This window comes from Lithobates pipiens, unplaced genomic scaffold (assembly GCF_037356315.1).
Source record: "Lithobates pipiens isolate NorthernLeopardFrog02 unplaced genomic scaffold, aLitPip1_a1.2 Scaffold_17, whole genome shotgun sequence".
In the NCBI taxonomy this organism is placed as follows: domain Eukaryota; kingdom Metazoa; phylum Chordata; class Amphibia; order Anura; family Ranidae; genus Lithobates; species Lithobates pipiens.
Window position 1 is genome coordinate 9553921 of NW_027507755.1, and position 23061 is coordinate 9576981.

At 43.3% G+C, this 23061-nt stretch overlaps 1 protein-coding gene across 1 annotated transcript in view; it reads left to right on the forward strand.

The window, feature by feature from the left end:
• SLC36A4 (solute carrier family 36 member 4) overlaps positions 1-23061 on the forward strand; it is a 389091-nt gene that overhangs the window by 39038 nt on the left and 326992 nt on the right. The window contains exon 2 of the mRNA XM_077484990.1: positions 17686-17797. Coding sequence (XP_077341116.1) covers positions 17686-17797 — 112 coding nt within the window. The remainder of the gene's footprint in view (positions 1-17685; positions 17798-23061) is intronic.

Genomic DNA, 23061 nt, shown 5'->3' on the forward strand with positions numbered 1-23061 from the left:
TTTTTAGCTATATATCTCAACAAATTCTGAACTTGAATAAACCTGCACATTCTTATCTCTAGAGAGGAAAATTAAAAATTGCATGGGGCTTCCTTCAAAGTATCAGTGCAGTTCAAACTGTTTCATTAATTTCCACATTTTAATGAGAATTTGAAAATTGTAAATGTAATGGAGCAACACCGAGAGAGCTATAAAAACTTGACTTCTGAAATGCTCCAGAATAAATCTCACACATTGGAAAGTTTTTAGAACATTATTAAAGGGACTGTATGCTACTGAGGATTCTGGCGTATTCCTACACGGCTTTGATAAAAGGATTTCATTGACTTATTATTAAATACTTCAACTCCAAAAGATTCACCCCCCCCCCCCGGTCATTTTTTGCGATACGGCATTGCGTTGCAGTAACTGACAATTGGACGGTCGTGCGATGATGCACCCAAATAAAATGAATGTCCTTTTTTTAACACAAAAAGAGCTATTTTGGTGGTATTTGGCCACCTCTGTGGTTTTTATATTTTGTGCTATAAAAAAAATACAGATAATTAAAAACAAAACAAAAAAAAACTTTATTTTTTACTTTCTGCTACTTTCACATGTCAGGGACCACCAGTGCAGAATGTCAGGGACCACCATGTCGGGGATCATCAGTGCCACCAGTCAGGGACCACCATTGGGCCACCATGTCAGGGACTACCAGTGCCCACCATAGGGCCACCATGTCAAGGACCACCAGTGCCGCATGTTGGGGACCACCATGTCCGCCGTAGGGCAGCCATGTGAGTGACCACCAGTGCCGCTTGTTTGGGACCACCATGTGAGTGACCACCATGTCCTGGACTACCAGTGCCGCATGTCAGGGACTACCATGTCCACCATTTGGCCACCATGTCGGGGACCACCAGTGGCGCTTGTCTGGGACCACCATGTCAGTGACCATCATGTCCACCATGTCAGGGACCACCAGTGCAGAGTGGGGATTATCAGAAATTACTTGTATGACACAGCAGGGATCTCTGCTTGTATATGAGAACACCGATCACTGATGTCCCTCCCACCATTATTACGGTAATTATGGTTGACGGCGCACTGTTCCTATATAGGCAGGAGGTGGGACATCAGCGATCGGTGTTCTCATATACAATACCTGACACAATGGGGGATCCCCGATGTGTCATACAAGTCATTTCTGATAATTATCCCTGCTCTGCACGAAGATAGCAGACTGGTGGGCAGCGCTGGGGGGGGGGGGGGGGTTTTGCGGCGGGGACAGAGTGGGGGAGGAGGAGGAGGAGGAGGAGCTCCCTGCTAGAACTACAAGGGGAGTGTCAGACCGCTGGCTGAGGTTAAGGGAGGTCTTACAAACAGGATGTCAGCAAACCACATCCACTGTCTGAAAATCCCTTTTGACTGAAGTTTTCTATTTCCATATTTTCCCGTCATTGTGGTTGAAAATGAACATCAATTTGACCCACTTTTTTTTACTTTTTACTTTTTTTTTTTTAAAGGTTATTAACCGATTAATCGAAACAATAATCACCCAACTAATTGATTATGAAAAGTTGCAGCCCTAAACTGCATACCACCCACTAAATCGGGGACTCACAAGGAAGGGAAAAGGGAGCCTCCAATAGTGTAATATAGTTCTATGAAAGTAGAAAAAGTGGAGAAAAAAAAAACAGCTATAGGAAACTCGCTCACAATGCTAAAATGAGTCCAGCATTAACAATGTATGGCCAGTTTATGGCTCCAGACCAGAAGTGACATCCCTTTGGCTCTGCCCTACGCGTTGCACCACTAACCCATGTGGCTTCTTCAGGGTGCTGTGTCCATACAGCCGCTACATCTGTATCCACTTCTATGGGCTACCTCCACCCAGCTCCAAGGTGGATGCAGACGTAGCAGACAGGGGCTGTACATGAAGGACGGAGCTCTTTCCCCCTTTTGAATGATTGCTATGGGACTATGGTACAGGAGTGCCTAGGCACAGTCTCATATCAAAAAGCACGCTTTTCAGGAGGAGATCAATGCAGAAGATAATTTTCTTATCGTATTGCTTTGGAACAATTATACTTTCTATATATTCTATATAAGATAGCAAATATTCACGTACCGTCCACTTTAACTCCTGATCACACACCATATCTATCATGGCAGTTGTATGTCTATTCCCATCTTCTGTGCTTATGGAAAGCTTTGATTTATACATTTCAGTTTTACCTAGGGGGATCACGAAGCATGCTGTGTTGAACGGCTTGTATAAAGTGAAGTGGATGATTTTTGTCTTTAGGCCTTTTAACACACAAGCAACAAGCCACGCTTCAAGGGCCGGCCCTCACAGTAAATCTCGCTGAGGAGCTTCCCTGTGTTATTGGACATCCATTAACTAGATTGCAGTCCCTGCACTTCAAATGAAATGGAGCTCTATCTGGCTTGTCTGAAGTCAGAGATTGCGAGGTGATTTGTAGCTCTGCTTTGGTCTGCAATATCAAAGGCCAGCATGAGATCTATGGAGTCGTTTCCAAAGGAACATATAAAAAAATAAATAAATAATACATATATTATTGGTTTTAGCAGGAGCTTCAGCTTGGGCTCAACCTGACGAGAACAGAAACATTTTACCGCACACGTCTCTTTACTGGTTTAATAAAGTTTATTTTTAATGGTCCTCTGTCTTTTTTATTTTTTATTTATTTTTTTGTACTGCCTACTTTTTTTCTTTTCAGTTACTTTATTTAAATGGTAACTTCACTTTTGTGGGGGGTGGGGCAGAAATAGCAAAGAAAAAAATAATAGTGTATACATTTGCTTGAACAGTCATTTTATATTTGAATGTTATTAAGAATTATCTTTCCTTTTCAATCTGCAGCGCTGCAATTTTTTGTAACGTGCAATGCAATATGGCTACCTGGAGGTGTCCTGTACACACATTTTATTTTTTCATTTCTTGCTTGTGTGATTGGCTCAATGATTTTCCCAGAAGTCTGCACCAAGATAAGAAGTCCGATTTTTGAGCATCCTCTGCAACAAAAATTACATTTTTGACGAGATACTCCCAGAGGGAAATGACGCCTAAAGGGATGCAAACCCTGCCACCTTCCACACTGGAGCCCTGGAGGTGCAACAGCTGATTGGAACTGGGAGCCAGAAATCTTTCTGATTGATAGGGGATTTCTTATTTCTAGGGGTGCACCGAATGAAAATTTTGATGCTGAAAATGCAGGATGCACTTTGCCGAAAACTGAAAATTACAGTTTTTAAAAAAATATTTATATTTTTATATATAATTGTATTATATTCGACTTTTTAATTAATATCATCAATTTAAATTACAATACATTTATTGTTGGCCATTATTGGCACCTTTTTTAGTGCACATTTTTAAAAAAAAATGCAGTCTCTAACCATCTCTCGTATCATGTCCTCAGTCTGTAACCATCTCTCGTATCGTATATCCTCAGTCTCTAACTATCTCTTGTATCATGTCCTCAGTCTCTAACCATCTCTCTTATTGTGTCCTCAGTCTCTAACCATCTCTTGTATTGTGTCCCCAGTCTCTAACCATCTCTTGTATTGTGTCCCCAGTCTCTAACCATCTCTTGTATTGTGTCCTTAGTCTCTAACCATCTCTCATATCATGTCCTCAGTCTCTAACCATCTCTTGTATCATGTCCTCAGTCTCTAACCATCTCTTGTATCATGTCCTCAGTCTCTGACCATCTCTTGTATCATGTCTGCAATCTCTTACTTACCCACTGCTAATAGTATTAGTAAAATTTCCATTTGGTGCACCTCTAGCAGACACGATACAGGAGATGGTGAGAGACTGCAGACATGATACAAGAGATCCACGCAGCCTCACCAGTGCATGTCAGATGCAGCCTTTCCAGTGCCAGTGGATGCAGCCTGCCTGTGCCCATAAGATGTAGCCTCACCAGAGCCTGTGGATGCACCCTGCCTGTGCCCAGATCAGAGCAGTGATCTCTCGCTGTGTCACGGAGCTGGATTTGAATTGCCCAGGCCTCAGTAACGATGCCCCACCTCCTATGACACTAATCCCGTCACACTAATGGATCAGTGTGCCATCTATCACAGGAGGCAGGAGATTATTACTACGGCCACCCGGATAATTCAGCTCACTGACACAGGGAGGGGAGGACAGGACCATGAGCCACCAGGTTGACACCCCGCAATGGGCGGCACCCAGCATCGTGGCCACCACTACTGCGCATGTGCTGTTATTGGCTCCTTATCTGCACTTTTTTTCTTTCCGCGATATGCTGAAAACACAATTTTTGGCTGCCTAAATTTCACTGCATCCCTAATTATTTCACTCATTATAATGCAAATCAATTTTATAACTTTTTTAAAATGCGTTTTTCTGGATATTTTTGTTGTTATTATATCTCTCACTGTTAAAAATAAACCTACCATTTAAAACTATAGACTAATCATTTCTTTATCAGTGGGCAAACATACAAAATCAGTAGGGGATCAAATACTTTTTTCCCTCACTGTATATTGTAGGTACACATTTTCAGCCACTTTATGCCTTGTTCACATGGTGGCACTCTCTACCACCCCTCTTAAAAGTGATCCTTGTTATATTGCATTTCAGAGGACAGCAGAGCTGTGGCTGCAAGCAATTCAGGATAAGATTCTGCCTCCCCCTGAATCTTCCTCCCCCCCCCCCAGATGGACTGATATTTTCTATAGAAAAACCGTCCCACAACTGCAAGGCAAGCATTTGAGATGTTTGCGGCACAAGATCATTCAGCTGCATGTGTCGCATTTGGCGGTGGTACTGCCTGCGACATGCTGTTTAACTTCTGCCTTGCCACAAAGCCCAAAAATTGTGGCCGCGGCAGTATGTCCTACCCCCTACAGATGCCATTGCACTATTCAGATCAGCCGCTTGTTTTACCACCCCCTTCTCCCTGGCCACTGTTGTGAATGAAGCCTTCACAGGCAGTCCAAGGTGTAGTATGTGGGGTTGCCATCATTATCCTTGCCTGAATACCTTTTGAGTCACTAAATTGGAACAATCTTGCAGCCAATGTAGGCCAAAAATGTATGTAAATCGCTAAAATCTCTTGTAAGAATTAACATGTTAAAGAAGAACTTGATGATTTTTTTTTATTTTTTTATTTTTTTTATATTATTCATTTTGAACATGTAAATAAAGAAGAATCACTGTACAAAATGCTGGATGTAGTGACTCCAAAACGCAAAACAAACATGCAATGAAAAAGGTGCACATCCTGATTTTAGGTCAATAGAGGGGAGAGGTGGGAGTGAAAAAGTAAGGAGATGTGGAAGAAGAAAACCTAGCTCTAGTTAAAGCTTGTAGGAGGAGTTCTCATTTTCCCCTGACTGTGCTATAAAGTTGCATGACCTTTATAGCACAGTTATACCCCCCCCCCCCCCCCCCCCCAGCAATACACACCAAACTGAGCATGTGCAGAGTCTTTGCAAATGCTCTGTGTCATCATGAGATTGGGGATAGTGGAAGAAGGGGAGGATCAGAGAAGACGGGGTCAAGCAGCCTTTTTACACAATGCAGAGTATAACAAGTATGCTCTACTGCATATACACACTGATTTTACTGTTGTGGGTTTAGTTAAAAACACTTTAAGTCAGCCGCTGCAAATACTCTAACTCAGGGTTCCTCCAGCGGTTGTTGGGGTTTCCTTAACCACTTGCCGACCGCCGCACGCCGATGTACGTCGGCAGAATGGCACGGGCAGGCATAAGGGCTTACATGTACGTCCCTTGCCTCCCGCGGGTCGGGGGCCCGATCGGGCCCCCGCCCGGTGCCTGCGGCGGTCGGTATTCGTTCGGGAGCGATCCCGGACGAGGGGACGGCCATTCATTCATGGCCACCCCCTCGCGATCGCTCCCGGCGAATGAAATTGTCCGGTGACATCACTTCCTCTCCTGTAATGTAAACACAGGAGAGGAAGTGATGTATTCTCTCCTCCGTGTCGGTAGTTTTCGTTCCGGCACCGAGGAGAGAGCATTGGTGAGTTGCACAAGCACTACACTACACAGTAGAACATGCCAGGCACACTCACACCCCCCCTTTACCCCCCGATCACCCCCCAATTACCCCTGCCCCCCCCCCAGTCACAGTGACACCAATTGCTTTTTTTTTTTTTTTTTTTTTTTGCATTGGTGTCATTTGTGACTGTAATAACTGTTAGGGCAGTTAGGGTTAGCCCCCTTTAGTTCTAATGTGCCCCCCTAACCCCCCAATAAAGGTTTAACCCCGTGATCACCCCCCGTCGCCAGTGTCACTAAGGCAGGGTTCACATTGCAGCGGTTTATGAGAACGAATGTGATTCGCAACGCACTGCAGTGCAAATCACATCCGATCTCTGTGCGATTCGAGTTCAGCCATTCGCCGCACCCGCCGCAAATTCGCACGGGACCCTTTTTTTGGCCCGCAGCAGAATCGGATCGCATGGGTGTTCACACCATGCGATCCGAGTTTGCAGATCGCACTGCGATATGCGAACTGATCTGGGGGTGTCAGTAACATTTCACTGACACTCCCAGCAGTTCGCATAGGGCAGTGTGAACTGCCGCCGGGAGGCATGCGATGCGGGAACCCGCCGCGGATTCGCGGCGTTTCCGCATCGCTCCAGTGTGAACCCAGCCTAATAAGCGATCATTTTTCTGATCGCCGTATTAGTGTCACAGGTGACGCTAGTTAGGCAGGTAGGTATTTAGGTTCGCCGCAGCTTTTTATAGCGCCAGGGACCCCCATATACTACCGCATAAAGCCCCCTGATTGCCCCCTAGTTAACCCTTTCACCAGTGATCACCATATAACTGTTACAGGTGACGCTGGTTGGTTAGTTATTTTTTTATAGTTTCAGGGCACCCGCCATTTATTACCTAATAAAGGTTTAACCCCCTGATCACCCGGCGGGTGTCATTTTGTGACTGTAATAACTGTTAGGGCAGTTAGGGTTAGCCCCTTTAGTTCTAAGGTACCCCCTAACCCCCCCAATAAAGGTTTAACCCCGTGATCACCCCCCGTCGCCAGTGTCACTAAGGCTGGGTTCACATTGCAGCGGTTTATGAGAACGGATGTGATTCGCACCGCACTGCAGTGCAAATCACATCCGATCTCTGTGCGATTCGAGTTCAGCCATACAGATAGTATGGCTGAATTCGTGTCGCACCCGCCGCACCCCGCCGCAAACTCGCACGGGACCCTTTTTTTGGTCCGCAGCAGAATCGGATCGCATGGGTGTTCACACCATGCGATCCGAGTTTGCAGATCGCACTGCGATATGCGAACTGATCTGGGGGTGTCATTAACATTTCACTGACACTCCCAGCAGTTCGCATAGGGCAGTGTGAACTGCCGCCGGGAGGCATGCGATGCGGGAACCCGCCGCGGATTCGTGGCGTTCCCGCATCGCTCCAGTGTGAACCCAGCCTAATAAGCGATCGTTTTTCTGATCGCTGTATTAGTGTCACAGGTGACGCTAGTTAGGCAGGTAGGTATTTAGGTTCGCCGCAGCTTTTTATAGCGCCAGGGACCCCCATATACTACCGCATAAAGCCCCCTGATTGCCCCCTAGTTAACCCTTTCACCAGTGATCACCATATAACTGTTACAGGTGACGCTGATTGGTTAGTTATTTTTTTTTATAGTTTCAGGGCACCCGCCATTTATTACCTAGTCTCACTAGTGTACCCCTAAATTTAGGGATGTCTACTTTCCAAAATGGGGTCATTTGGGGGGGGTTTGTGCCATCTTGGCATTTTATGGCCTTCAAAACTGTAACGCCCTTAGAAAGCCTGAAGGCGGTGCTTGGTTTTCGGGGCCCCGTACGCGGCTAGGCTCCCAAAAAGTCCTACATATGTGGTATCCCCGTACTCAGGAGAAGCAGCAGAATTTATTTTGAGGTGTCATTTCACATATGCCCATAGCATGTGTGAGCAATATATCATTTAGTGACAACTTTGTGGAAAAAAAAAAAAAGTTTGTAATTTTCCCGCAACTTGTGGCAAAATATAAAATATTCCATGGACTCAACATGCCTCTCAGCAAATAGCTTGGGGTGTCTACTTTCTAAAATGGGGTCATTTGTGGGGGTTTTGTGCCATCTTGGCATTTTATGGCCTTCAAAACTGTAATAGGTAGTGAGGCGTGAAATCAAAAATTTACGCCCTTAGAAATCCTGAAGGCGGTGCTTGGTTTTCGGGGCCTCGTACGCGGCTAGGCTCCCAAAAAGTCCCACATATGTGGTATCCCCATACTCAGGAGAAGCAGCAGAATTTATTTTGGGGTGTCATTTCACATATGCCCATAGCATGTGTGAGCAATATATCATTTAGTGACAACTTTGTGTAAAAAAAAAAAAAAAAAAAATTTTTTTTTTGTCATTATTCAATCGCTTGAGGCAAAAAAATAAAATATTCAATGGGCTCAACATGCCACTTATCAATTTCCTCAGGGTGTCTACTTTCCAAAATGGGGTCATTTGGGGGGGTTTTGTACTGCCCTGCCATTTTAGCACCTCAAGAAATGAGATAGGCAGTCGTAAACTAAAAGCTGCGTAAATTCCAGAAAACGTACCTTAGTTTGTAGATGTGACAACTTTTGCGCAAACCAATAAATATACAATTATTGACTTTTTTTTTACCAAAGACATGTGGCTGAATACATTTTGGCCTAAATGTATGACTAAAATTGAGTTTATTGGATTTTTCTAACAACAAAAAGTAGAAAATATCATTTTTTTTAAAAATTTGCGGTCTTTTTACATTTATATCGCAAAAAATAAAAATCGCAGAGGCAATCAAATACCATCAAAAGAAAGCTCTATTTGTGGGAAGAAAAGGACGCAAATTTTGTTTGGGTACAACATTGCATGACCGCGCAATTACCAGTTAAAGCAGCGCAGTGCCAAATTGTAAAAAGACCTCTGGTCATTTACCAGCAAAATGGTCCGGTCTGAAGGTGGTTAAGCAATTTCTGACTTTCAGAAAAGTTCCCACTGACAATGTTTTATTTTTTTAACTATCTGTAAGGGGGAAATATTCCCTATGGCCACAAGTTTAGGGAGCATTCTTCCCACTGATAATCATATTATTGTATCATGAGTTGTAGATATAATCATTTTTACCATAGTTTTTCTCACTCTGGGAAGTGTATTTCAAGGGTTCCTCTGTGTTGAAAAGGTTGAGAGACTGCTCTAGCTGCTGACTTCTAAAAATAAAGTAATTCCCAGGGCCTGGGGTCCGGCGCTGTCTTCCAACAGCTGGTTCTTCTTACTGCAGTGGGTCTCCAGTGCTGCCATTTTGGTTATAGATAGTAACCGAATGTGATTTCCTGAGGAATCACAGATGGTGTCCTGTCATTCAGTACTATGGGACTGGTCTTGCACCTCCTGGGATATGTGATGTGTCCTTGGAAGCCACGGAGAGAGCATGGGCAGGGGACGTGCCTAAGTGCACGCCATTCTCGCCTAGACGAGAATTGAAAAAGTGGAAGCGGGTACTTTTTTTTTTTTTTTTTTTTTTTAAAAGGTTCCCCGTATAGAAGTCAAAAGTATTTTGGGACAGGGGTGGGGAGTTGAATCACTCTCGTTGTTGAGCAAGAGTCCACTTTAAAGAGGAAGTAAACCCTGATGGGTTTACTTCCTCTTTTTTTCCCTGCAAAGGTAAAGCATAATGGACTACTATGCATCGCATAGTAGCTCATTATGTGTCACTTACCTGACACAGGAGCCAGCGAAGTCGCCGCTGTCCCCTGTAGTCCGCCGCATCCATGTTGCTTGTGGCGTCTCGCAGTTCCGACGAATCACAGCGGCGCAACCGCGATGACGTCACTCCCGCGCATGCGCACGGGAGTCGCGCCTCGCAGCTCGGCCGCTGTCATACGGCGAAGCCGCGATGACGTCACTCCCGCGCATGCGCACGGGAGTCGACAAATTTGGCAAATCCATTCTTGGATTTGCCGCATTTAGTGCGCATGCGCGCCGCTGTCTACGGCGCATGCGCCGTAGACAGCGGTGCCCATTTTCGGGCAAATATCTCCTAAACCATATAGGTTTAGGAGATATTGCTTGGACTTACAGGTAAGCCTTAATCTAGGCTTACCTATAGGTCCAAGTTGTTTGGAAGGGTTTACTTCCTCTTTAATGTAATTTTTATTGTTTTCAAATCTGCAGCTCTCATTAAAATAGTGCCTGGTCTCCATACTCTGCACTTTCTGTCGTAGGCTGACAATGCTCTTTTCGCACGCACTTTACAGTGATATATATATATATATATAATTTTTTAAACAATAAGCTTTTATTGGATCTTAGATATAACAATTGTACAATAATAACATTTGTACAGGAGTATCATATTAAAATATAACAAAGTATAATTGAGTTCAGTGGTAGAGTATATTACTAGTAAAACCAACAAAATTGCTCTGTGATCAGCTGATCATTACATCGATGATCGATTTAGAAATACTCTGAGTTTGTGTAGAAAAATCTATTATTTAGTTTGACTTTACAGTGATATTAAACTTTTTTTTATTTTATTTTTTTAAATAACAAACGTGTTATACTTGCCTGCAGCCCTGATCCTCGTCTTCTTGGTTCCCCTGCTGGTCCTCCTGTCTTAGCTGCGTACAAAGGGGACTCGCTCTATTGACACAGATATCGGGGCGTGCCCTGTCCCCCATCACAGGATTTGATTGAGAGCAGCAGAAACCAATAGCTCCCGCTGCTGTCAATCTGCCCTTTTGAGGAGGGAGAGAATGGCTCACTCATACACAGTGTTGGATCAAGTTTGGTCTCAGATTAGTATAAGGGTGGTGGGGGATCCTGCAGCACAGACGTCCAAATATGAGATCTGAGGACTTTTTGACCCCAGATATCATATTTAAGAAGACCTGTCATGCTTTTTTTCTATTACAAGAGATGTTTACATTCCTTGTAATAGGAATAAAAGTGACTTTTTTTTTTTTTTTTAAACAGTGTAAAAATAAATAAAATCAAGTAAAATAAGATTTTTTTTTTTTTAAACGCCCCGTCCCGACAAGCTCACGCGCAGAAGCCAACGCATATGAAAACGGTGGTCAAACCAGACATGTGAGGTATCGCCGCGATCGGTAGAGCGAGAGCAATAATTCTTCCCCTAGAACTCCTCTGTATCACAACATGCAACCTGTAGAATTTTGTAAACGTCGCCTATGGAGATTTTTTTGAGGGTAGAAGTTTGACACCATTCCACGAGTGGGCGCAATTTTGAAGCGTGACACGTTGGGTGTCGATTTACTTGGCGTAACATTATCTTTCACAATATACAAAACAAAATGGGCTAATTTTACGGTTGTCTTATTTTTTTTTTTCAAAAAAAATGTGCTTGTAAGACCGCTGTGCAAATACGGTGTGAAAAAAAGTATTGCAATGACCACCATTTTATTCTCTAGGGCAGGGGTTGACAAATTTGCTTGGAATCTAGGAGCCAGCTTAAAAAGTTAGGAGCCAGGTCCGTGACGTCGATCCGGACCTGTCCCTGGCCTGACATGGAGACGAGTGAGGGGAAGATAGCAGCGCCGTCGCCCGCCCCCCCCCCCCCCCCCCCCCAAGCCATTGCCCATAGCTCTTAGAGGGACATTTTATTTATTTTTTTCAAATGACAATTTTTTTTTCAATTGCATTTTAGTGTAAATATGAGATCCGAGGTCTCTCTGACCCCAGATCTTATATTTAAGAGGACCTGTCATGCTTTTTCTATTACAAGGGATTTTTACATTCCTTGTAATAAGAATAAAAGTGACACAACATTTTTTTTTAAAAGAACAGTGGAAAAAAAAAAAAAAGTTAAAATAAGAAGAAAAATAATAATTTTTAAACGCGCCCTGTCCTGCCCGCATATAAAATCGGTGTTCGAACCACACATAGGAGGTAGCGCCGTGATCGGTAGAGCGAGAGCAATAATTCTAGCCCCAGACCTCCTCTGTAACTCAAAACATGCAACCTGTAGAATTTTTTTAAACGTCGCCTATGGAGATTTTAAAGGGTAAAAGTTTGTCGCCATTCTATGAGCGGGTGCAATTTTGATGCGTGACATGTTGGGTATCAATTTACTCGGCGTAACATTATCTTTCACAATATAAAAAATAATTGGGCTAACTTTACTGTTGTCTTATTTTTTTATTAACTAAATTATTTTTCCCAACAAAAGTGCGCTTGTAAGTCCGCTGCACAAATACGGTGTGACAGACAGTATTGCAACAACCACCATTTTATTCTCTAGGGTGTTAGAATAAAAAATATATATAATGTTTAGGGGGTTCTAAATAAAGGGAAGAAAAGGCAGGTAATATAAAACACTCAGAGGAAGCTTCATTAGAATTACTGGTTTGTCATACCAACGGCGACCACAAGAGGGCGCCAGATTCCATAAGGAATCATAGGACCGCAGAAGGCCTCAAAGCCGCGGCCTAAATTTTCGGCCGCCGGCGGAACGGCCCGACGCGATCACGCTGGGGGGGTCCACAGAGACAGGATACCCCCAGCTGTGCTGCCCCAGGCGCGAGGTCGCTATTTCTAGTCGCCAATGCGACCTGGCGCCCGGGTTTTGTCGAGCCCTGCTCTAGGGTGTTAGAAAAAAAAATATATATAATGTTATAAGTAATTTTCTAGCAAAAAAAAACTGTTTTAAACATGTAAACACCAAAATCTCAAAACGAGGCTGGTCTTTAAGTGGTTAATGCAGAGAATGCATTAAGATAAAAAAACTTAAGGCTTGAAAACCACTTCAGGCAAGCATTGTTATCTGTTGTCACCTTCAATAAACCTAAGTTCGATTATCACCCAACTGCACTTCCCGGGCACACCTACATCATCACCTTTGCCAGCCAGACTACATTGACCCCTGCTTTAGTGCTCAGGCACTTATGGAGAGTTCTGTGCCTAGGCATGGTGGTATCAGACCACAAGTGAACCATGCCTGAGAACACTTCTTCCAAGTGGTTCCGGGCATGGTACACTTAACTGTTCCCATGCATGGTTCGAAGCACTCGCTATAGAAATGAACTGGACCAAGAGGGGTGATGCTTGGGCTTGGTTAAAACTGCCAGTGTGAGTGTACCCTAAGATAATATTAAGGTAAAAACAAGGGTTTTCTTATCGTACATCATGGGACACAGTGAATTACTGAATTGGTCCGCTCCATATTCATGTTGCCATCAGCTGAGTCAGTCGATGAGCCCACTTCTTGTTTGGGTTTGCTCAAGTCTCCCCAAGCTGTTCATACTTTTCCTATCCATTCATTGCTATAAAAGCTTATTTATTCTGAGTGGGAGCATCCAGATGAAAATGTTTTTGGAGGAAAAAACTGTTTAACACTTTTTATCCTATGGAGGAATCATTTAATAAGATATGGGGGATGCCAGCAATTGATGCCACCATATCCTCTGTGAATAAAAATGTGACTTGTACGGTAGACAATCCTCAAATGCTGAAGGATCCAAAGGAGAAGAAGTTGGAATTCCTATTTAAAAACAATTTTTCTCTGGCAGGTTCAGTGGCTCAGCCTGCGCTGGCAGCAATCGGTGTATGTCAGTCATTAAGATACCAGTTTAAACTGGTGCTTAAGATTATTCCTGATCAGTAGGCCCAAGATTTGGCCGGGATACCAGGGGCGTTATGAGAGATTCTATTCTCCAGGCCTCACGACTCATGCTCGGGCTGGTGCATGTGCGTAGAGTCCTATGATTGAAAAATTGGTCAGCTCAAGCACCATGCAAAAAGCTCCTGGCTAGTTTTCCGTTTTGCAGTGAACGGCTGTTTGGGGATGATCTGGATAAATACAGCCGAAGAAATTCTAATGGGAAAAGTTCCCTTTTCCAGTTAAGAAGAGGATTAATTGTTTTTATTTTAAATTAACTTCTTCTCCAGTGCCAGGAGCATCAGCCTCCAGGCAATCACGACGGCCTCCATCGTCAAGTTCAAAATATAAACCTCAGGGTCAACCCCGGGGGGAGAAAAGAGGCTCTGGGGGAGGAAACCAACAAAATACTAAAACCTCCTTATGAAGGGGCGCCCCTACTCTCTCGAGGGGGGGGGGGGGAGACTTCTGCAGTTCTCAAGGGTCTGGCAGGAAGAGTGTCAAGATAAATGGGTGCCTTCTTCAATATGTCTAGGATACAAACTAGTGTTCGGAGAGTTCCTGTCTCCTCCTTTTCTCAGATCAAATGTTCCCAGGCATCCAGAGAAAGAGAAGTCTCTCTTTCAAGCTTTGGACCATCTTTTGTCTCAAAAAGTGATATCAGTTGTCCCCATGGAAGAGCAGGGTTCAGGGTTTTATTCAAACATTTTCACGGTACCAAAACCAAATAAGATGTCAGACCCATTCTAGATCTCAAAGATCGAAACCGGTTTTTGAATAGACGCTCTTTTCGCATGGAGTCAATGCGATCAGTGGTCTCCATTCTACAAGGTGAAGGACTGCTAGCATCAATCGACAGCAAGTATGCTTACCTCCATGTACCTATTTTTCTTGCTCACCAGAAATGTATGCGATTCGAGATTAGAAAATCTTAATTTTCAGTTTGTAGTTCTGCCTTTCGGTCTTGCTACTGTACCTGGAGTGTTTACAAAGGTCTTGGCTCCCCCTTTAGCCACATTAAGGGCTCAAGGTATAACGATTCTAGCTTACTTGGACGATCTACTCTTGATAGACCAGTTGGTAGCCTGCTTAGACCAAAGTTTGGTCACCACAGTCAGCTACCTGGAATACCTAGGTTGGATTCTCAACCTAGAGATATCTTCCTTAAAACCATCAAAGAGATTGGAATACTTGGGTCTGATTTATAGATACAGCTCAGAAGAGGGTGTTCTTGCCCCAGGCAAAGATCAGTTCCATAAGGGAACCCATTCAGGTGGTCAAAGCAAAGAAGAATCCTTCTATTCGACTTTGCATGAGATTGTTGAAAAGATGGTGGCCTCATTCGAGGTCGTTCCTTATGCCCAATTTCATTCAAGACTACTGCAAAACAGTGTCCTATCAACTTGGAACAAGAAGGTCCAAGCTCTAGACTTCCCAATACGTTTATCCCCAAAGGTGTGCCAAAGCCTCAGTTGGTGATTGATAGCCAAGAATCTGCAAAAAGGGAAATGCTTCCTACCAGTTGCCTGAAAGGTGGTAACAGATGCCAGCCTTCTGGGATGGGGAGCAGTCCTGGAAGAAGCGTCCAAATCAAAAATTACCTTGCCCATTAATATTCTAGATACTCCGGCAGCACGCCTGGCCCTGAAGGCCTGGAAGCTCAGACTACAAAATTGTCCAGTTAGCATCCAATCTGACAATGCCACAGCAGTGGCCTATATCGATCACCAAGGGGGCACGAGAAGTTTTGCGGCTCAGAGAGAGGTGACGCATATACTAACTTGGGCAGAAAACAACATACCTTGCCTATCAGCAGTCTTCATTCCAGGAATAGAGAATTAGCAGGCGGACTACTTGAATCGCCAGCAGTTGCTCCCGGGAGAATGGTCTCTTCACCCTAACATCTTTCTGTCATTATGTCAAAGATGTGGAATTCCGGACGTGGATCTCTTTGCATCCAGGTTCAAGAAAAAGATCAACAACTTTCCATTTTACCTTTACAAACGCTAAATTTAACAGTTTTGAGACCCACATTCTGAAGAAGCGTGGGCTATCAAGTTCAGTAGTGTCTACTCCGGGTAATGCAAGTAAGCTGGCCTCCAGGGTCATATATTCTAGAGTCTGGAAGGCATATGTCTCCTAGTGTGAATCCAGGAGTTGGCACCCCAGGAAATATATGTCATAGGTAGGATACTTGACTTTCTACAGATGGGATTAGAAATGAAACTGGCCTTAAGTACTATCAAAGGCCAGGTTTCAGCCTTATCGGTATTATTTCAACTACCACTTGCTTCGCACTCTCTGGTTCGTAGCTTTGTTCAGGGGGTAACGTGGCTTAATCCTCCGGTTAGGTCACCCCTGAAGCCTTGGGACTTGAATTTAGTCCTGTCAGCATTACAGAAACAGCCTTTTGAGCCGATATGACATATTCCCTTGGTCCTTTTACCAAGGAAATTCATATTTCTGGTAGCCATATCTTCCGCAAGAAGGGTATCTGAGTTGACTGCTCTTTCTTGTAAAGAGACATATTTGATTATTCACAAGGATAAGGTTGTATTGAATCCTCATCCTAAATTTCTTCCAAAGGTAGTGTCAGGTTTTCATTTGAACTTGGATATTATTCTACCTTCATTTTCCCAGATCCCTGTTCTGCGGAAGAAAGGTCACTACGTTCTTGTGATGTAGTGAGAGCAGTCAAGGTCTAGTTGAAGGTGACTGCTCAGGTTCATGAAACAGATGTTTTGTTTGTGTTGCCTAAAGGTCCTAAGAGAGGACAGGCAGCATTGAAATCTACTATTTCTAAATGGATTTGTCAAGGGATTGTTCAAGCTTTTAATTTAAAGAGGAAAGTTCAACCTTTTTATATTAAAGGTACTCCACCAGGGCTGTTAGTACCTCCTGGGCAGTGCATCACCAAGCCTCCATGGCTCAAATCTTCAAGGCCGAAACTTGGTCTTCAGTCCATACTTTTACCAGATTCTATTAAGTAGATCTAAAAGGTCATGAGTATATCGCCTTTGGGCGCAGAGTACTGCAGTCTCTTGGTGCCCTACTTTTGTTGTCTCCCTCCCTTCAGTTGGTATTGCTATGGGACTTCCCACATAGTAACTACTATGGCTCTGTGTCCCGTGATGTACAATAAGAAAATAGGATTTTTATAACCGCTTACCTGTAAAATCCTTTTCTTTGAAGTACATCTGAGACACAGAGGTCCCTCCCTTCTTTCTAGTACACACGTGTATTTCTTTGCTACAAAAACTGAGGTATTCCCAGTAGTGGGAGGGGTTATATAGGGAGTGGACTTCCTGTCTTAAGGTGTGCCAGTGTCCATCACCTGAAGGTGGCCTATAACCTACATAGTAACTACTATGGCTCTGTGTCCCATGATTTACGATAAGAAAATCCTTGTTTTTAACTTAATATTATCTTGGGGTACACTCACACTGACAGTTTTAACCAAGCCCAAGCATCACCCCCCTTGGTCCGGTTCGTTTCTATAGTGTGAGTGCTTCGAACCACGCATGGGAACAGTTAAGTGTACCATACCAAGGTGGCCTATTACCCACATAGTAACTACTATGGCTCTGTGCCCAGTGATGTACTTCAAAGAAAAGGATTTTACAGGTAAGCTGTAATAAAACCCTATTTTTCTTTAGAAAAGAGAGAATTGTTTAAAATATACAAGGCTTCAGCTTGAAGCTAAATGCCAAATCAGTTAGGGTTAACTTTTTGTTTGGACTCCTCTCCTGCATGCTTTCTTCGAGGCAGTAACTGTCTAGGTAATACGCCTTTAAAGACAAATCAGTGGTCACTCGTATTTTGATCTTTACAGGTTCACTGTGATTTCATTTCTGGTTCCTAAATGTCAAATTCTAACCATTTTATGGAAGGAGCAACTGGGTCATCTAGGTTTTGTTTCTAGTTGGGATGTGAGCTTTCTATATGGAAATTCCCAGCCTCAGACATAGTCATATAAGGAATTGTGGTGTTTTTCACTTGGTTAATTCTCTCTAGTCACTTTGCTTTTGCCTTTGATTTGTTCCACAGAAATGGAAGTGATGAAGCCTCTGATTGGAGAGGAGGGAAATGCTGATGAGCTTTCTGATGACGAGAACACCACTCGGAGACATTACCACCCCGACAATGAGGATGGCCTGACGTATGTAGCCCATACTTCATCTTGTTGTTAAGGTCACATAGGTGGTATCTTGTAAGTCTTGACATATCTGGTTTTCAGCTGTAGAGATGGTGCAATCAGATGGTCTAAATATGACCTATGGATGTATTAAAGGTAACCTGTACTTAAAATGAACATATAAGGGTAGCTCTCTTTGGTACTTTTCAAGTTATTAACCTGAACAAGTTAAATTGTTAGTCTAGATTTCTCTGGTTGCATGCTTCTTCTGACTTATTTGTCCAAGCTTTGACTTCTAAAGGAGAACTCCACATTTTCCCCAGGTTTTCATGTCATCTTAGCCTAAGTTGTAGGTTACATAGTGGAGCTTAGGCTGTACTTTTTATTCATGGTAAGAAAACAGTATTTTACTGTACTGATTAAAGCAGAACGTAACTGTATCTGAGCATTCTTTTAAGTGGTTCTATACTGCTGGACGTTTTTTTTTCTCCCTCCTGCAAGGTAAAGTCATATTGTGCTAGCATATTGCATACTAGCACATTATGGTAAACTTACCTTGAAACGAAGATGTTCCAGCACCGCAATGTCTGCGATGTAACGCTTTTCTTGCTTCTGGGGTTTTGCAGGCTTCAGCTCTGTGCCTGGCCGGAGCCGCGATGATGTCACTCTCACGCATGGGCACGGGAGCCGCCATTCATGGCACAGGGCTCGGAAGGAACAGCATGGGTGGCTGTTCCTTCAGAGCGCATGCACCACTCATGTCACTGGCTACATATAATGTTATATCTCACATATAGTAGATATTTACACTACCTAAAGGTAAGCCTTATTATAGGTTTACTTATAGGTAAAAGTCAGTAGAGGAAGTTTACTTCCTTTTGTAATATTCAAAGCAAACTCCTATCCATCCATGTCTCCATGCTTTATTTTGTTGAGAAATCACTTAGTAAACCCTACTAGCATTCTTGCTGCAGCCATCTTGAGTAAGGGCAGATGAGTTGTGTAGCATTTACTTCCTGGAATCCATCTGCCCTCAACTCAAGCATGCAGACTGGAACGTGTGCTTAGCTGAGAAAGCCCCTATTATCCTCCTAAAGAAGAAAAAATAAAATGTCCATGAAGACTCATGGGATTTATGACATCATTGTGGCCTACAGTTAAAAAAAATAAAAAATAAAAGAGCTCAATTTAGGCTGCTCACGTCAGACAGGGCAACCCTCCTGTGGATTCCCAGCAGGTTACCAGAAAAAAAAAATGGGTGCATCATATTGATGTCCTGATAAAAAAAGGCAGAGGTGCCTTTTAGGAATGTCTGGGGCTTTTAAAAAGGAAAGGGGCTTTAAGGCTATTTAAACTGTTAATGTTTTTAACATTGCGCTCCTTATCTTCTACTCGCCTCCCTGCCTGTCTCCAGCACTGCACCTGGGGACTAGTAGGGATTGGCAGGGTTGCTATTAGAAATCACAGCGCCCCATACAGACTACCTGACTGGTTCACTCTTACCCCCCCCCCCCCCCCCCTTGCCAAAAGTGACTGAGGACATAGATTTATCAGTCTCTTTCTCTGCAACCTTGGCTGCTTAGATGGATGAATAGGAAGCTCATGCACTCGGGAGTTGCGGACCGTGGCACGGAGCTCTGAAGGGACGGCGCGGGTATACCATCCCTTTAGAGCGCATGCGCAGGTGACATCCCCGGCCGCATGAAGTATGAATATCTCCTAAACTATGAAGGTTTAAGAGATAATCATAGAACCTACAGGCAAGCCTTATTATAGGCTTACCTGTAGGTACAAGGCTTCAGAATGAATTTACATTCACTTTAAAGCCCAGCTCCAGCCTTAACATTCTGGATGATTTCGAACCTCTGTCAGGTGTTTATTGTCTGTTTCCACATTGGGGAGAATGTCTCTCCCTTTGTGAGAGAGATGAGAAATATCATCAACCAGGACAGAAATGGCAATCTAAGCATTGGTATGAGCTGGAACCTTTGTATATTGCTACCTCCAACCCTGATGACACCTGTTCTCCTTTTGTTTTGTCCTATAGAAGTAGTGAGAGCAAAATTGATCTTCAATGGGGTCACAGTCAGCAAATGAAACCTAAGAAGGATGCTAATCTTTCCCCACTTTTTTTAAAGCTAATAAAAAGTTTGGCTGGAGACAACCATAATGTTCCTTTTTGTTATTATTATTTTAAAAAATTTTTTTTTAGATACATAGTATCCTTTTCTGTAATGAGTGTCTGGAACATTGTTCATTCTGCTAATTACTTGATCAGTGTATTGCCCTAGCATGGCTCAAGGTCACCAAGTGCTTGCTTTATAGTCCTCTACATCAAGTACTGGCTTTAGAAACGGTTTGTTCTACCTTTCTGTAGCTTTTTATTTCAATCAATTCTTGAGAGCTATAAACGTTGTTCAATGTTGTTGCTGAAGAACAAAAGATCATAAACTGTTCAAAGCATTAATGGCTTTCTGCTTTAGCTGCATGCTTTCTTATTGTTGGTACACCCACTTAATCATCAAAGACTATCCTTGTTCTTCATTGACCGTAGATGCTTCATATACATAGGAGTTTACATTAGGGCTTTGTCAATTTTATTCTGCTTGGTCAGCTAGGATATTCGCTCTTGTAAAAGTTCACTTTTTGTAACTTTTATTCAATGTTGTTCACAATGTTATAGAATGATGATTTGATTAGGAGGCATCACTGGCACTTCCGGAGTGTTGATTTCCTGTGTCTGTGGAAGTTTTATGAAGTTTGGGGAAGAATTAGTCCAACGTGTTTTGCCCTCTTTTACAAATGGTTGGGTTTATTTATCCAGAGATCTATGGTTTGCAGAGCGGAATACAATTTCCACCGATGACACCCCTTGGGACCCCTTACAATTGATGTGCCAATTGTAATCTGTACACATGTGAGTTGCCATTTGGATGTTACCATTAAAGCTGTTTTTATTCCTACACTTAGAGGCGCCTCTCTCCATGTTTTTTTCCGGCTTTGCTGGAACTCGGCTTCTATTCCCGTGTGGTGGCCTTTTTTTTTTTTATGGACTTTATTAGTCTTAAGTTATTCATGTTATGATCTTTTTTGACTGTGCATAGCTGCTCCTGATTCTGTCTGCTCCAGTTTGGTTAAATTCCTAAATCAGTCATCAATGGTTCCTAGTGGCAACCTCTACATCTTTACTCTGACGTGTAGTGATGTAGGGGTCAGCAGAAGGAACTGCTAAGCTTAGCATGGGAGCTGGGGGCGAGGCCGAGTCCTGCTGTCTGTGTCGGAGGACGCTGCAGCAGAACTCGGGAGCAAGCTTGCGCGGGTGCTCCTATGGAAAGCGATTTTCTGTTGGGGCACCGGATGAAGAGGAGGGGCTTGGAGCACTGACAGGGCATCCCAGAGGAAGAGGATCAGGGCTGCTCTGTGCAATGCCATTGCACAGAGCAGGTAAGTATAGGCATGTTTTGTTATTTTTATAAAACTAAAAAGCGAGAGTTTACAATCACTTTAAAGTTGAAGTTTAGGTATGGTAATTTTTGCACATAGTCCAGCTTGGCCTAAGTGACAAATATAGTAGTTTAAATCACTTGCCTACCAGGCCAAGTCTGACATTTCTCTCCTACATGTGAAAATCATAATTTTTTTTTGCTAGAAAACTACATAGAACCCCCAAATATTATATATTTTTTTTTTAGCAAAGACCCTAGAAAATACAATGGCGGTTATTGCAACTTTTTATCTCACAGTATTTGCGCAGCTTTTTTTCGAATGCGTTTTTTTGGGAAAAATAACATTTCTGTGCTTTAAAAAAAACAAAAAAAAACAAAAAAACAGTAAAGTTAGCCCAATTTTTTTGCATATTTTGAAATCTGAAGTTACGCCGAGTAAATAGATACCCAACATGTCACGCTTCAAAATTGCACACGCTCGTGGAATGGTGCCAAACTTCGCTACTTAAAAATCCCCATAGGCGAGGCTTTACATTTTTTTACTGGTTACATGTTTTTGAGTTACAGAGGAGATCTAAGACCAAAATTGCTCTCGCTCTAACGTTCGTGGCGATACCTCACATGTGTGGTTTGAACACCGTTTTCACATGTGGGTGGGACTTACGCATGGATTCGTTTCTGCGTGTGAGCTCAAGGGGACCGGGGCACTTTCAATTTTTAATTTTTTTTTTATTGTTAATTTTACTTAATTTATTTTAGCTTGACACTTTTTTCCCCCAAAATTTTTTTGGATCACTTTTATTCCTTTTACAAGGGATATAAACATCCCTTGTAATAGAGATATGGCATGACGGGTCCTCTTTACAGTAAGATATGGGGTCAATAAGACCCCACATCTCACCCCTAGGCTGGGAAGCCTGAAATAAAATTAAAAAAAACTTTCCTGGCTTCCCATCTGAATCGGCGCCGTTCGTTTGAATGCAGAGGCCGGGCGTGACATCATAACATCGTGCTCCGCCTCCGACGATCATGGAGACTCCAGTGACCATCTGGTCCGCCAGAAATCTCTACGAAGAACATCTGGGGCCGGCGGATCCTGTTTCCGACTCACCGATCGCAGCGGTGAGTCGGTAGGAGCACCAGAGGGCGGCGGGAGGGGGGGGGGGCGTACGAACGATCAAGAGGTGGAACAGCCGCTATGATCTTTCTTATGGTGCACAGATTCCCCGGCTCTAAAAGATGATATCTGAATGATACCTGTAGCTACAGGCATCATTCAGATATCCCCGCTCAGAGCTGAGGACGTCGTTCCTCGTACGGTGGGCGGGAAGCGGTTAATATGTATTGGAATTTTTATATTTTGTAATAACAATAAAGACTTTATAATATTTCTAATTTGCTCAAGTTTGTGCAAGTTTATATGTTGCCGTTAAAAGTCCCACCATGAGGGCTTTTAACATGTGACAAAAGTATGTATAAGCCTGTGGGATCCTCGTGGAACATGGAAACTACTGTAGCACGTGCCACTACTAAAGTGATCTCCACTAGCTTCTGGGCTCCATGCGGGACACTCGTGTACGGGCGCCGTTCAAAGAACTCTTTGCATTTTCTCGGTGAATGCAAAGCATTTTCTGCTTGTGAGAGGTGAAGCAGCAGGGCAGTGGTGTCACAATTTCAACATTGTCCAATGAGAGAACACTTTGCATTAATAGAGAAAATGCAAAGTGTTCTCTGAATAGGGCCCATGCCAAGTGGGCAACCTCCTATGTTCAGTAGGCAGCAGGGAAACCACTCGCCACAGGAACAGAAAGCTAGTGGAGATCACTGGAGTAGCTTCCAGGA